At 49.8% G+C, this 14,612-nt stretch overlaps 1 protein-coding gene and 1 long non-coding RNA gene across 6 annotated transcripts in view; one reads left to right on the top strand and one right to left on the bottom strand.

Moving 5' to 3' along the window:
- LOC308470230 overlaps positions 1-14,612 on the bottom strand; it is a 32,085-nt gene that overhangs the window by 6,351 nt on the left and 11,122 nt on the right. The window lies entirely within an intron of this gene.
- LOC308469443 (tigger transposable element-derived protein 1-like) lies at positions 355-14,316 on the top strand. Of its 5 annotated transcripts, XR_013982112.1 has the most exons (6): positions 606-1,013; positions 1,558-1,631; positions 2,986-3,060; positions 3,746-5,518; positions 7,070-7,344; positions 8,394-8,532. XR_013982112.1 is itself a non-coding variant. In XM_080991919.1 (5 exons), exons 2-5 carry the CDS (start codon positions 1,598-1,600, stop codon positions 10,292-10,294), a joined length of 2,241 nt encoding a protein of 746 aa, XP_080848045.1. In that variant the 5' UTR covers positions 355-1,013; positions 1,558-1,597; the 3' UTR covers positions 10,295-14,316. The 5 variants fall into 5 exon arrangements, 4 of the variants coding, with proteins under 4 accessions (XP_080848045.1, XP_080848048.1, XP_080848046.1 ...); XM_080991919.1 differs by lacking the exon at positions 3,746-5,518 and having other exon boundaries at positions 355-1,013; positions 7,070-7,300; positions 8,394-14,316; XM_080991922.1 differs by lacking the exon at positions 8,394-8,532 and having other exon boundaries at positions 605-1,013; positions 7,014-7,120.

Below are 14,612 nucleotides of genomic sequence, written 5' to 3'. Positions count from 1 at the left end.
GGCTGATTTCCTTCAGAATGGATAGGTTTGATCTTCTTGCAGTCCATGGGACTCTCAAGAGTCTCCTCCAGCACCGTAATTCAAAAGCATCAATTCTTCGAAGGAGCGTCTCCACCTCCATCGTTCTACCCGGACACTGAGGTCCAGCGCCGAGGGCCTTCTGGCGGTTCCCTCGCTGCCAGAAGCCAAGTTACAGGGAATCAGGCAGAGGGCCTTCTCGGTAGTGGCGCCCGCCCTGTGGAACGCCCTCCCACCAGATGTCAAAGAGAACAAGAACTACCAAACTTTTAGAAGACATCTGAAGGCAGCCCTGTTCAGGGAAGCTTTTAATGTTTAATAGGTTATTGTGTTTTGTTGGAAGCCGCCCAGAGTGGCTGGGGGGACCCAGCCAGATGGGCGGGGCATAAATAATAAACGATGATTATTATTATTAGGCGATCATCCTTCTTTATGTTCCAGCTCTCACTTCCATACATCACTACGGTTGCCCCGTACAGGGTCCTGAATCCTGATCCTTTCTGAGGATCCAGCAGAGGGCTCCGGCGGCTGCTTCTCAGCCATGGAGGCTGCTGCCTTCTCCCCTCCTTTCCTCCGGCTGCATCCGGGGTTGAGCTTCCTGGGTCAGCAAGCGGCAGCTGCTGCATCCATAGTGACCTGGGCGTCCGTGAGGCCTCCCCACCCCGCCCCCTGCACGCTGCAGCGGAAGCTGCCTCCACGGCCCACTTTGCAACCCGATCCGAGGAGTGGGAGGCTAGATCGGGCCGCAAACGCCGCCACTACTCCGTTCCCGGAGAGGTGGAGGAGGAGCAGGCAGCCCCGGGCTCTTTTCACTTAATTCCAGAGCAGCAACTGGAAACTGCAGGGCACTGCAAAGCAAGGCTGAGCCCGAGAGAGCAAGGAACAAGCAAGCAAGCCACGCTTGCAATCTCTCCGGAGAGAGGCTCCGAAAGGGCGGGAGCAGAATCGGCAAGGATGGAGCCGGGCTGCAGTCTCTCCCCGCACTTCATTTGAGAGTAAGTCCCCTGTAATCCAATGGCGCTTAAAGGTTGGAAGAGGGCCAGGCCTCTGTCTGAAGTCACAGACATAGGAGCCAGTTCCATGGGGCCATGAGTCTTGCTGGGTGACTTGGGGACAGTCCCTGTCTCTCTCGGCCTAGCCTACTCCACAGGGCTGTTGTTGTGAGACCAAACGGGGAAGGAAGAGAACCACATAATAATAATAATAATATTTTATTTATATCCCGCCTTCCCCAGCCGAAGCCGGGCTCAGAGCAGCTAACAACAATAAAACACATACGCTGCCGGGAGCTCGTTGGAGGCGGGATATGAATGCCAATAATGATATACAAGAAATAAACAAATTGCACCAAATGTTGGGATTTGAGTCTTGGGGTTCTGACAAGTCGTGCACCGACCAGCCCCTCTGCCCCTTGGTCTCTCATCCTACAAAGACCGCCTCTCCCCCAAGCCCTAGGCCTAGAGGAACCTGATTAACTCCTCTGCATTCCTCAGTCCTACCACCTGTTTAAGTGCGGAGGACGGTTGTCTGTCGTTTTAGGGGTTTCCCACATCTGCTGAAGCGCCTGGTGACCAAAATCATGCAGGAGAACTACGACAACGTCATCTCACTGGGTAAGTAGCCATTTCCATGCTTTTTTTGGGGTTAGGTATCAAGATGCTGACATACTGTCTATGCCATCTTAGCCCAAACTAGTGTCTCCCATCCTTCTCTGATGCTGTGGACTATAAGTCCCATCAGTCCCGAACCACTGGCTGGGACGGATGGGAACTATAGTCCAAAATATCTGGAAGGTACCAGATTGGGGGAAGGCTGGTCTTGATTGCCATGCCCCCTGATCAGAATTCCTTTGGGGTGAAAGGCACCATCATTCCAAACACAGCAGACCTTTAGTTGAGCTATTTATTTATTCATCCATTTGTTCAGTCATTCATTCATTCCACAAGATTTATATACAGTCATACCTTGGATCCCGAACGCCTTGCAAGTCAAACATTTTGGCTCCCAAACGCCACAAACCCGGAAGTGAGTGTTCCAGTTTGTGAATGTTCTTTGGAACCCAAACATCCGATGCAGGTTCCACAGCTTCCAATTGGCTGCAGGAGCTTCCTGCAGCCAATCGGAAGCCGCACCTTGGTTGTCGAATGTTTTCAGAAGTCGAACAGACTTCTGGAACGGATTTCGTTCAACTTCCAAGGTATGACTGTACTGCTTGATTGTAGTAAAACAGCAAAGCGGTTTAAAAAAAGAATAAAACTATCAGTTGGAAAACCAGTTAAAAACAAGTACGGTGGTACCTCCAGTTGCGGATTTTAAGCTGAGGTTGGATGGTCATCTGTCAGATGCTTTAGCTGAGATTCCTGCATTTCAAGAGCTTGGACTACAATTCTATGATTCTATGAAATATACCAAATATAGCCATATTTCATTGAGACTTGCCACCCCTGTGCTTGGCCTATTGTATAAGTAACAAATGGTTGCCAAATGGAGGCAAAATGCGTAGGTTTTGCTGCACCTTGATATGTCCTTAATTTATAATACTTTGTAAGTCAGTTTCTCCGAGATGAGAATAAACATTACTTGACCGAACCATCTATCTAAAGGAAAATCCAAAGACTCTATCCTCTGTTTTGGCTAGCAGTGCATTCTACTGCTTCTAGCAGAAGCTCTTCCCTACATCGTGCTATGGGACCCACTTAACTAGGCATGCCAGGGCTGGGACCCAGGAACTTCTGCATGCATAGGGTTGCCATACTGCAGAAAGTAAAAACCAGGACTCCCTGAAAGTTGTTGAGCCTAAGGCATATGGCAGCCCTAGGCATGCATAGCTTGTGCTCCGCACACTAGGCCATATGGCTACTCTCTCCAACGGACTTAGCCCTGGACTGGCCCCTTTATGCGCTGCTCTAATCTTGGGAGCATCTCTCCACTTCCTCTGACTTTCCCCTTCTCTTTCTGTCTCCACAGCGGAGGAGATCGCCATCAGTTGGCCCCGGATCACAGCTTTCGCTGAGTCCCACAGGAGGAGAGGACTTGTCCCTGGTAAGTTGGCATGGAGGAAGGCATCTGGCGGTACCCCACTAGGGCTGCGCGATACCTGCTTTTCAGCATCGCAAAAAAAAAAAAATCACCAGCAAAACACCTCAATATAGATCACGAAGTCTGAAATAAGGATGGAGCTATGTGGAGGAATTGGCTGGCTTCACGTGTCTTTTTTTCCTGCGTCGTGATTTTTGCATAGCACGCACACATGCAAACAAGTACCATGATGCGCGATATATTGCCAGGTCAAAATTATGAAGCCAGTCTCACGATACTGGCTTCAAACTGGCCTTTGGCGATATGTTGCCCAGCTGTAACACACATCATGTACTGCAAGAGCGCCCCTCTGGAAGGGGACACAGTCAAACCTCGGTTTTCGAACGTCTCGGCTGCCGAACAATTCGGTTTTCGGACGTCGAAAACCTGGAAGTAAATGCTTTGGTTTTCGAACGCGCTTCGGAAATCGAACGTGCCACGCGGCCTCCGCTGAGTGTCGGCTGTTGCGTCCTGAGCAACCGCGGAAAATGGAGATGATATTTGGCGCTATGTAGTTGGCTTATTATTATTTGGCTTATGATTTGGCTTATTTTATTTTATGCTTATTTGGTGTGAGAAAACCGAGGTACCACAGTATTTGGCTTATTTTATTTTTATTTTATTTTATGCTTATTTGGTGTGGTGTGAGAAATGGAAAGAAGCTGCGAAGAAGCCAAGAGAACCATTGACAGAACAACAACAGCGGTGGAGAAGGAAAACATTTCCAAACACGCAAGTGGTGTCCCTGTATGTCGTCCGACAACACAGTTTGGTATGGCCGAATCTACAATTGCTGGCATCTTAAAAAATAAAGGAGCCGTTGGAGGAGCCGATGTCGCAAGAGGCGTTGAAACACTCGCAAGACAAAGAACACAGACAATTGAAGAAGTGGAAAAATGGCTTACCATATGGATAAATGAAAAACTGTTGGCCGGTGACCACATTTCTGAGAACATAATTTGTGAAAAAGCTTTACAGTTGCATGCCGACCTCACCCAAAACACCCCTGGAACAAGTGCTGAGAGTTGTATTTTCAAGGCAAGTAGAGGGTGGCTTGATAATTTTAAGAGGAGGAGTGGCATTCACAGTGTGGTGAGACACGGCAAAGCTGCCGACAAAGGAAATGCCGATCGATTTGTTTTGGAATTTAAAGATTACGTTAAGGCCGAGGGTTTCCTTCCGCAGCAAGTTTTCAACTGCGATGAGACAGGCCTCTTTTGGAAAAGAATGCCAAAGAGGACCTACATAAGAAAGGAGGAGGAATTATGGCCAGGGCACAAGCCCATGAAAGACAGACTTTCCCTTTTATTTTGTGCGAATGCAAGTGGAGATTTTAAGTTGAAGCCGTTGCTGGTCTACCATTCTGTGAACCCCAGGGTATTTAAGAAAAACAACGTCATGAGAAGCAAATTGCATGTGATGTGGAGGGCGAACAGCAAAGCTTGGGTAACCAGGCAGTTTTTTATCGAGTGGGTTCATGAAGTGTTTGGGCCAAGTGTGAAAAAATACCTCCGAGACAAACATCTTCCCATGAAGTGCCTGCTTGTTGTGGATAACGCTCCGGCTCACCCTCCAAGCTTGGAAGGCGAGTTGGTAGAAGAGTTCAGCTTTATCAGTGTCAAGTTTTTGCCCCCCAACACAACTTCCCTCATCCAGCCCATGGACCAGCAGGTCATATCTAATTTTAAGAAGCTTTACAACCGAGCCCTCTTCCAAAGGTGCTTTGAGGTGACTTCAGACACAGGGCTAACCCTCAGAGAGTTCTGGAAGAACCATTTCAGTATCCTACATGGCTTACATCTCATAGACAAAGCATGGAGGGATGTGTCTCAAAGAACACTGAAGTCAGCCTGGAAGAAATTGTGGCCAGAAGCTGTCCCGGACCGCGTACCTGAGGACGTTGAAGAGGATGCTCTTATTGTTGAGGAGATAGTGTCTCTGGGGAAGTCCATGGGCTTGGAAGTGAGTCGGGATGATGTGGAGGAGTTAGTGGAGGAGCACAAGACAGAACTCACCGCAGAAGAACTTCGAAACGTTCTGATGGAGCAACAACAGGCTGCAGCTGAGGAATTGTTTTTGCAGGAGGAGGAGAGAAGAGAAAGTGTTCCTACAGCACTGATCGAAGACATGTGTGCAAAATGGGCTGATCTGCAAGTTTTTGTTGAAAAATATCACCCCGATAAAGCCGCCGTGAGTCACGCCACGAGCACTTTCAATGATCATGCGATGTCTCACTTCAGACAAATTTTGAAACGTCGGGAAGAAGAGCAAATGTCCATTGTAAAATGGTTAGCGAGGAAAAGATCCAGTGAGTCTGAACCAGGTGTCAGTGGTGTAAAAAAAATCAAGGAAACGCAGGAGAGGAGTAACCCACAGTGATTTTTGAAGCAGGACCCCCCCCAAAAAAACCCCATCATTGCAGGTAAGAAAAATTTACGTTTATCATCTGTGTTGTGTTTATTTATTATTGCTTTTACAATACAGTTTAATGTGTTTATTGCTTTCATTGTGTATCATTAGATAGTAAAATTCAAGTTAAATTGCTGTATTAGGGGTAATAATAATAATAATAATAATAATTTATTATTTGTACCCCGCCCATCTGGCTGGGTTTCCCCAGCCACTCTGGGCGGCTTCCACAAAGGCCAAAAATAAACTAAGATGTCACACATTAAAAACTTCCCTGAACAGGGCTGCCTTAAGATGTCTTCTGAATGTCAGGTAGTTGTTTATCTCTTTGACATCTGGTGGGAGGGCATTCCACAGGGCGGGCGCCACTACCGAGAAGGCCCTCTGCCTGGTTCCCTGTAACTTGGCTTCTCGCAGCGGGGGAACTGCCAGAAGGCCCTCGGCGCTGGACCTCAGCGTCCGAGCAGAACGATGGGGGTGGAGATTTTAAAGGTCTGGAACGGATTGATCCATTTTGCATTGCTTTCTATGGGAAACTGCGCCTCGGTTTCCGAACCCGAATGGTCTTCCAGAATGGATTACGTTCGAAAATCGAGGTTCCACTGTAATGCAGTAATCTTGGGGAAGCGTTGCAGAACAACCAGTTATAAATCTAATACATAAATCAGTAAATAAGCAGGATGACGTTTGCACAGTCCAGCATGAACCCACCACTTATATGCTATTATTGTCTCAGTGTTATATTGCAGAATGCAGAAGAAGCTGACCTGTCTCAAAATCCCTTTTGTTTTGCTAATCCATCTGCATACCATACTCTTTTTTAAGCATCTGTGCCCTTGCTTTTGAGATGCTTTTACCTGCTTTATCTGTCTCTGTTTCTATTGTGTTTACTATTTAATTCTGCTATTTAAAAAAAATAAAAAACCATTATATATATATATATATATATATATATATATATATATATATATCAGCAGCGCTGATCCTAAAACAGAAGGGTGGATTTTATTTGATTCTTAAATAAAAAAGAAAAGAAAATTCAGGTCTGTTCATTGGCATGGGAGCTGTACCAGTTTAATACAGTGGTACCTCGGGTTACAGACGCTTCAGGTTACAGACTCCGCTAAACCAGAAATAGTACCTCGGGTTAAGAACTTTGCTTCAGGATGAGAACAGAAATCGTGCAGCTGCAGTGGGAGGCCCCGCTAAAGCGGTACCTCAGGTTAAGAACAGTTTCAGGTTAAGAACATATTAAGTTCTTAACCCGAGGTACCACTGGATTATGGCAAGAAGGAGCGAGAACTCCCCATTATTCTGTTGGTCTTGCTCCAGGCTGACGCCGGGGACAGTTTGGCCTATTTTTAAGTCAGCGTCTGTAACTGTGCTTTTTAAAAGTGGCTTGGTGCACAGACGTTAACCATTGTTCACCTCCATGCTGTAAAAAGCTTCCCTTGCTCCTTTCCTGTGTATCAACCCGCCATTAAGACATGGTCCTGTTTGGTTGGCAGCCCTGACTGGGCACTCCAGTCTGATCAGCGTCCCATTTTGTCCCCCCGTGGTGCAGACGTGGAGCCCGATCAGGGCCAAGCAGAACAGACCCCGATGCACGATTCAACGGCAGCTGGCCCCAGCGAAAGTGGGATGAATGCCGACCTCCGCCGGCAGCTGGGCCTCATTCTGCAGACAGCTGGCAGGAACCAGGTGGAGAAGATGTTGCGGGAGCTGGTGAAGGAGCAGAGCCAGGAAGGGAAGCGGAAAGCCCGGAAGAAGGCACCAAAAAGCCCCAAGGATGAAGGTGGGCGCGGCTCGTGGCACGAGCTGCAGTGCCGGTAAAACAGGGTGTGTGTGAAACTCCTAAGAAATAAGAACAAAACTCAGCTCAGCGAGGCTGCGAGGCTCTGGCAGGGCCAGCTTGGGCTTCCTGCAATCCCCCTGAACCTGTTTGATAGACTGATTATTCTTTATTGAACTTACCAGGCCCCCAAAGAGTCTCTAAGCGACTTCTGTTTAATCATCTTTTATGTATGGCATTTACATAAATGGTTCCACCTCTCAGTTCAATCTCCACAACAACCTTGTGAGGTAGGCTAGGCCAAGAGACAATGACTGGCCCAAAGTCACGCAATGAGCTTAATGGCCGAGTGGGGATTTGAACCCTGGTCTCCTAGGTCTTAGTCTGAGACCTTAATCACTACACCACACTGGCTTCCTTACCTTCTCCTCCTGCCCCACTGTCCCCCAGGATCAGATGAGGGGTGAAATGTGAGGAGCAGAAGCAGGCTCCGTGCAGGCGTAGTCTTCGCCTGCTTGCATGCAGCTCCGATAGGGAGTCTGGCTTGTCCAGATTGGATTGTTCCTGGTAAATTTCCCCTTTAGTTCCCTCTTAAAAACAAGAATGACACGACAGTCTTCTTTAAAAAGTAATGGTCAAGTTTACTTACATTCAGTTCACAGTATGGTCCTGAAGGCAGGCTTTAGCTTGCAGTTACAGGTACAGTTGTAGAGAAAAAGAAGTCTGAGCTAGGCCTCAGACTTTCTACCTTGTGGCTTCCATCCTCTGTAAGGATGAGCCATGTTCTGCTGGTTAAGAGCCAGCAGAAGAGCAGCAAAAGAGCCAAAGGGCCAAAAGAGAAGGTCCAAAGAGGAAGATGGCCGCATGACTAGTCCGTTTATAGGGTCTGCTAGGGTCACGCCCATCTACCTGGTCACACACGGGGAGGATGCTCCAGACCAGGTGTGACAGGAAGTCCTCCCTGTCTGGAGCAACATTCCCCTGCGTATCCACTCTAGGAAACAGGAAATGTTGCATTTGACTGCTACAGTGAAGATACATCCCACACTGACAGCTCCTTGACAACTTGTCTCTTTCCCCCCCAACGAAATGACAGCCGCTGAGGAGAACGAAGAGGAGCCACTTCAGGGGGAAATCAACCTGGAGAAGGCAGAGCCGCCGGGTTCCCCGTCAACGGGGAGATCCAACAGCCCAGACGAGGCGGAAGAAGCCAGCGGTGGTCGGTGCCAGCCGGACCTGGAGGAGGGGCAGCTGCCGCGAGTTCCAGCAATCTGTCCGCCGGAGGCCAAGGCTCCCAAGAAGCTCCAAGACCGGCAGGAAAGGCCGGGAGTGTGCGTGGAGTGCGGGAAGAGCAACGCAAGCGGCAGCGGGCGAGGCCACAGCACCCCAACCCCGGAGAGGCCGCACCAATGCGCCGAGTGCGGGCGCTGTTTCCGTCAGCGCTCCATCCTGGCCAAGCACCAGAAGATCCACTCGGGTGAGAAGCCCTACCCGTGCACGGCTTGCGGCAAGCGCTTCAACCGCAGCTCCAACCTGGCTCAGCACCGCCGGGTGCACACGGGCGAGCGCCCCTTCCCCTGCGCCGCCTGCGGCAAGGCCTTCACCCAGAAGTCCGACCTGGAGCGCCACCAGCGGGTGCACACGGGAGAGCGGCCCTACGCCTGCCGCGACTGCGGCAAGCGCTTCTCCGTCAGCTCCCACCTCGACCGCCACCGCCGCACCCACCGCCACGGCCTCCGGGAGGAGGAGCCCCCCGCGGCTGCCGCCCCAGCCGCCCACCGCTGCCCCGATTGCGGGAAATGTTTTGGGCAGCGCTCGGCGCTCTCCAAGCACCGCAAGACTCACTCCGGGGAGCGCCCCTACCAGTGCGGCGCCTGCGGCAAGCGCTTCAGCCGCAGCTCCAACCTGGCGCAGCACCAGCGCATCCACACGGGCGAGCGCCCTTTCCCCTGCGGAGACTGCAGCAAGCGCTTCATCCAGCGCTCCGACTTGGAGCGGCACCAGCGGGTGCACACGGGCGAGCGGCCTTACACCTGCGCACAGTGCGGGCGCGGCTTCTCCGTCAGCTCCCATCTCGACCGGCACCAGAGGGTCCACCAAGCCCAGGCGGCCGCTGCAGCCGCCCACCGCTGCCCCGAACACATCAAGGGGTTCCTTCTTGGGGCGGGCAGCAAAGCGGGTTTGAAACACCCTCTGTGCGGAAGCGCCAAGGGACGCTTCACACGCAGCAGCCACTGCCTGGACTGCGGGAAGAGCCTGGGCAAAATGCCGCCGCTGTCGCTGCAACCGCCGGCGGAGAAGCCCTTCAAGTGCGAGGATTGCGGGAAAGCTTTTGCCCAGCGCTCAGCGCTGGTGAAGCACCAGCGCATCCACACTGGGGAGAAGCCGTTCTCCTGCGCTGACTGCGGCAAGGCCTTCATCCAGAGGTCGGACTTGACCATCCACCGGCGGATGCACACGGGCGAGAAGCCGTACCGCTGCGACGCCTGCGGCAAGTGCTTCAGCGTCAGCTCCAACCTGCTGACGCACCAGCGCACCCACTTGGGCGAGAAGCCCTACGCCTGCGGGGAGTGCGGCAAGGCCTTCATCCAGCGCTCCGAGCTCACCATCCACCAGCGCACCCACACCGGGGAGAAGCCCTACAAGTGCGGCGTCTGCGGCAAGTGCTTCAGCCGCAGCTCCCACCTCAACCGGCACCAGCGCACCCACAGCAACGGCAAGGCCTCGGCCAGCAGCACCGGGACAGCCCACACCACACTGCTGGCCGCCAGCGCTGCCAAACCTGCCGCTCCCCTGCCCGCCTCGGCCTTCTCAGCCTCCTTCGCTTCGCCTGGCCCCCTGCCCGCCCTGCCTTCCTTCCCCTCTTCTATCTCATCCCTTGCGATCCCTTCTTTGGACCTGCCCTGGTCTCTGTCCTTTCCCTCTCGGGGCTTTTCCCACTCGTCCTTCTCTTCCCCTTCCCCCGGCGGGGCCCAGGCTTCATCCCTGATCAACTAAATCCTGCCCGTCCTACAGCTGCACACACACCATACGTTGAAAGCTTCCCCCCAAAGAATCCTGAGAACTACTTTGTCAAGAGTGCTGGGAACTGTAGCTCTCTCCCTGTGTGCAAACAACAATTCTAGGATTTTTCGCGGAGGGGTGTGTGTACTTCAGATGTGTGGCATGTCTCCATTCCCTGCCTGGTGCTCTCCTTTTCCATCTAATGGCCGCCTCTTATTCATCCCAGCTCTGTTCTCATGCTGCTTCCCTGGTTAAACTAGCACCACGTCATGCCCTGTTACAATTGCTTTGGCTTGAACCTGGATCATCTGCTCACCTGGTGAGCATCCCTCATCGCAGGCAAGTTTCTTCCCCTTGGCGGTTACATTGCCTGTGATAAATGATGCCACTGAAGGGAGCCAGTAATGAGTGAGACTGCACTGTGAGAAGGAAGTTTCCCCTCTGAACCTGAGTGTCTTAAGTTGCACGGTCTGCAAGCAGCTTTTGGCTTGACGGGAAGGCCTTTTTAATAGGAGGGACCATTCAGAACTTCAGACCCACCACCCTCCTACACGAACACTGCTTTGTGGACTGGAATGACGGAGGACTGCAAAAGTTGAACCACTGTTTATGTAGTTGGAAAGGACCAAGGGGGTCATCTCATCCAGCCCAATCTTTTTCCCAACGTGAGACTCGAACCCATGACTCTGAGATAAGAGTCTGCTTCTCTGCCAGCTGAGCTATCCGGTTGTGTTTGGGGCTCCGTGATCATGAAAGCGACTTAGTGAAACGGTGGGCTGTCTCCTGCAGGGGTGGGGGCCTAATAGGAGCTGGAATTCAGTCACATCTGGAGGATCAAAAGTTAGCCGCCCTTGCCCTGCTGCCCACACACCCTTTCGTCCTGTACTTCTCATTCCTCCTGTTCACGAACGAATGCAGCCTTCTTGGTCATCTTCAGAAGTTTTGGACTACAACTCCCATCAGCGCCAGCCAGCAAAAATATAATGTAGTCCAAAATATCTGGAGGATACCAGATTGGCAAAGGTTGACACAACGTAATGCAGATGAGCTTGCACCATAAGATTCATTCACACAAGGGGTTTTGTTAAGCTTGGAAGGGAGGAGGATTGGATTCTTCTGTGATTCTAAACTGCATTTAAAGAACGGGAGGGGTGATACTCATGATTAATCGAGACTGTAGAGAGGTCCCACAATGTAGAAGCAGCATGGAAGGCAGGAGAAGACTGTGAGTCCAAGGTTTGTTAAAAGGCAGCTGGCGTATATTCAGGCTACCTTTTGAAGTCTGGAATAGTGATTCTAAGTAGCTTCAACTTTCATGAAAAAGGTCCCTGTTTGCACCATCCATTTAAACAGCTATTCTACCCTTTTAAACAGCCATGGTTTCCCCAAAAGAACCTGAGAACTGTAATTTGTTAAGTGTTGAGAGTCATCAGGAGACCCCTGTTCCTCTCACAGAACTAAGATTTCCAGAGTCCTGGAAAGGACAACTGACTGTTAAGCAACTCTAGGAATCATAGGTCTGAGAGGGGAATAGGGATCTCCTGACAGCTCTCAGAACCCTTAACAAACTACAATTCCCATGATTCTTTTTTTTGGGGGGGGGGCGGAGAGAGCCATGATTGTTTAAAGTGGTGTGATACTGCCTTAAATGTATCGTGTAGATGGGGGTCTTAGAAACTGGGATTAAAAATATATATACCTGGATTAATCTGGATTAAAAGATTGTCAAACACCTCCCTGGATTAGGGCGCAGCTGCTGGGGGTGGGTGGGCTGTATAATCCTGCGTCTACCCTGATGGTTTTATTCTGCAATTTGCAGTCTTCTGCCTCTTCCTTTCCCCAATTCTGCTACCTCCAACTCTTCGTCTGTCTTCTTCATCCCACCTGATTCCATGCATATTTACTTGGATACAATCCGCAGTGAGTTCGGTAGGCTTACTTCCATGTAAGGCGAGGTGGGGAATTTGTGGCCCTACAGAGGCTGTTGTACTGCAACTCCCATGAGCTCTTCAGCCAACATGGCCAATTTATCGTGGGCGATTGGAGTTGTAGTCCAATAGCCTCTAGAGGGCTTCAGGTTTCCTCAGCCCAGATAAGTTTTCATAGGATTGCACCCATTAGCACATATGTATCTCATTCCATTTGGCCTTTCCACCATCTGCATCTGATGCCTCTTCAGTTTGGCAATATCTACATCAGTGGTTTGGATTGCTTTAGTAGCCATTTTCTGCTCCCCAAGGAAGGTCTCGTTGACACGAGCAGAAAACATGAAGAGAAAACATACAATATAGTCGAGTTCTGAGATTGTACGCTTCATCTTATGAGAGGGGAATCACAGTTTTTTTAAAAAATGCACACCTATCTGAGGGATTTCTTGCTGTTAGAATGCAACAGAAGGAAAGGTGAGTTAGAAACTTTCTCCTTATACACTAGTTGTTTTTGTGTGTGCGTGTTTTTAGGAAGTGGTACAGCTCACACTTCAGTCTCATTTCCCCACCACATGAGGAGACCAGGCCAAAGCCTAAATTTTCCTGAAAATTTCTCGTAACAAAGTACCCTTGCCAAACTACAATTCCTGGGATGGGGCACCCTGACGGTTCAAAACCACTTTAATGTAGATTTGCCTTCCTTGGTGTTCCTAACACCAGACTAGCTTCGCTTTTATCTTTGTATTTTCTTGCTTTTGGGGGGCCCTTCGTGCTGCTGGGAAAGGCAGACCTCTCACACTGTTATCATCAACTCGGTGCTGTTAATGTTCTGGTGCATCTGTAGAAAGGAAACATGGAAGATGTGCTGCTTGGGGTGGGGGGTGGGAAGGGTCTGTAGGGTTTTCATACTTGCGGAGACCAAAAATACAACGGATTGTGTTTGGCCGGTTGCTGCTGAAAGGACAGAGGCAGGAAGCAAATTATGTGCCTTGTCTCCAACATCTCTGCCATCTCCAACCTGGAGAACATTACTGCCGTTGACTTGAAGCTATCTGCATCTGGGGCAAAGAAAAAAAAATTATGTACATTGCATTAAGAGATCTCCGCTGGGAAAAAGCTTCCCAATTCTACCAAGTTCAAAAGGCTTCACAGTTCATGGTACTCATGAATTGTGCATTTCAGCAAATCAAAATGTTGATGAGCATCTTTTCACACACACAACACATCCTTTTTATTGTTGGTATTATTAATATTATTGTTTGTGGTGTTGGTTTTTTGTTTTTGTATCGAGTGTAAAACTGGCTAATTTTTATTGTTATTGATGCTGATGAGGTTGGGGAATTTTTGCGGGGGAGGGGTGGAATTTCTAAACTGTGAAGAAAATAAAAAGAGAAGACATGGAATGATGGGAATTATTTTTTTTTTAGGAAGCGGAAAATCCATAAAGGCTTGCTTAAATGTTGACATTAGGTTAAAACACACACACCAAAACCTTAAAGAAGTTTGCTCAAGGGTTTCAAAGAAGGATGTCAGAAACACTAGAGTGATTAATTTATGAGAAGGTGCAGACTTAAAATGCAATGCCAGAGACCTTGCTGCTTTTACAGACTCAGGCCGAACACCGAAACAGCAAGCATTTGCCATGACTGTCCACAAGAGGCCAATATGTTAAGCATTATGCAGAAAATATCTTACGTCCAGTGGCTAATTAAGCCCACCTGTCTATAAAGAGATAGGTAGCCGGCCTCCAAACTGCGCTGACAACTCCCATCCCTAGGCCCCAGCATCTGAAGCCAACAGATAAGCATAGCATCAAAGCAAGAGCGAAAGGGATGCAGGGAGTGCTGTGGTCTAAACCACTGAGCCTCTTGGGCTTGCTGATTGGAAGGTCTGCGGTTCGAATCTGCACAACAATGGTTAGCTCCTGTTGCTCTGTCCCAGCTTCAGCCAATCTAGCATTTCGAAAGCACACCAGTGCAAGTAGATAAATAGGTACCGCTGCGGCGGGAAGGTAAACAGCGTTTCTATGCGCTCTGGCTTCCGTCACGGTGTCCTGTTGTGCCAGAAGCAGTTTAGTCCTGCTGGCCACATGACCCGGAAAGCTGTGGGCAAACACCAGCTCCCTCAGCCTGAAAGCAAGAGTGCCGCAACCCCATAGTCACCTATGACTGTCCAGGGGTCCTTTACCTTTTTACCAAAGCAAGAGCGTAAACATATGTGGTGAGCTCATTATTGCAGCAAAAAACAATTAGTCTCAGGGTGATCTTGACTACCAAGATGGCGTTCACAGACCCTCTAAAACCTTTTTGCCATTTGGTTCTACACGAGGTGTTTGGCCTCTGTTCCTTGTTCCAGCATTCTCAATCTACTGGAAGTTATTGGTG

This window comes from Podarcis pityusensis (genome assembly GCF_964106645.2).
Source record: "Podarcis pityusensis genome assembly, chromosome: 2".
In the NCBI taxonomy this organism is placed as follows: Eukaryota; Metazoa; Chordata; class Lepidosauria; order Squamata; family Lacertidae; genus Podarcis; species Podarcis pityusensis.
Note: the sequence above shows the minus strand (reverse complement) of the source record. Positions and strands in the feature narration are given on the sequence as shown.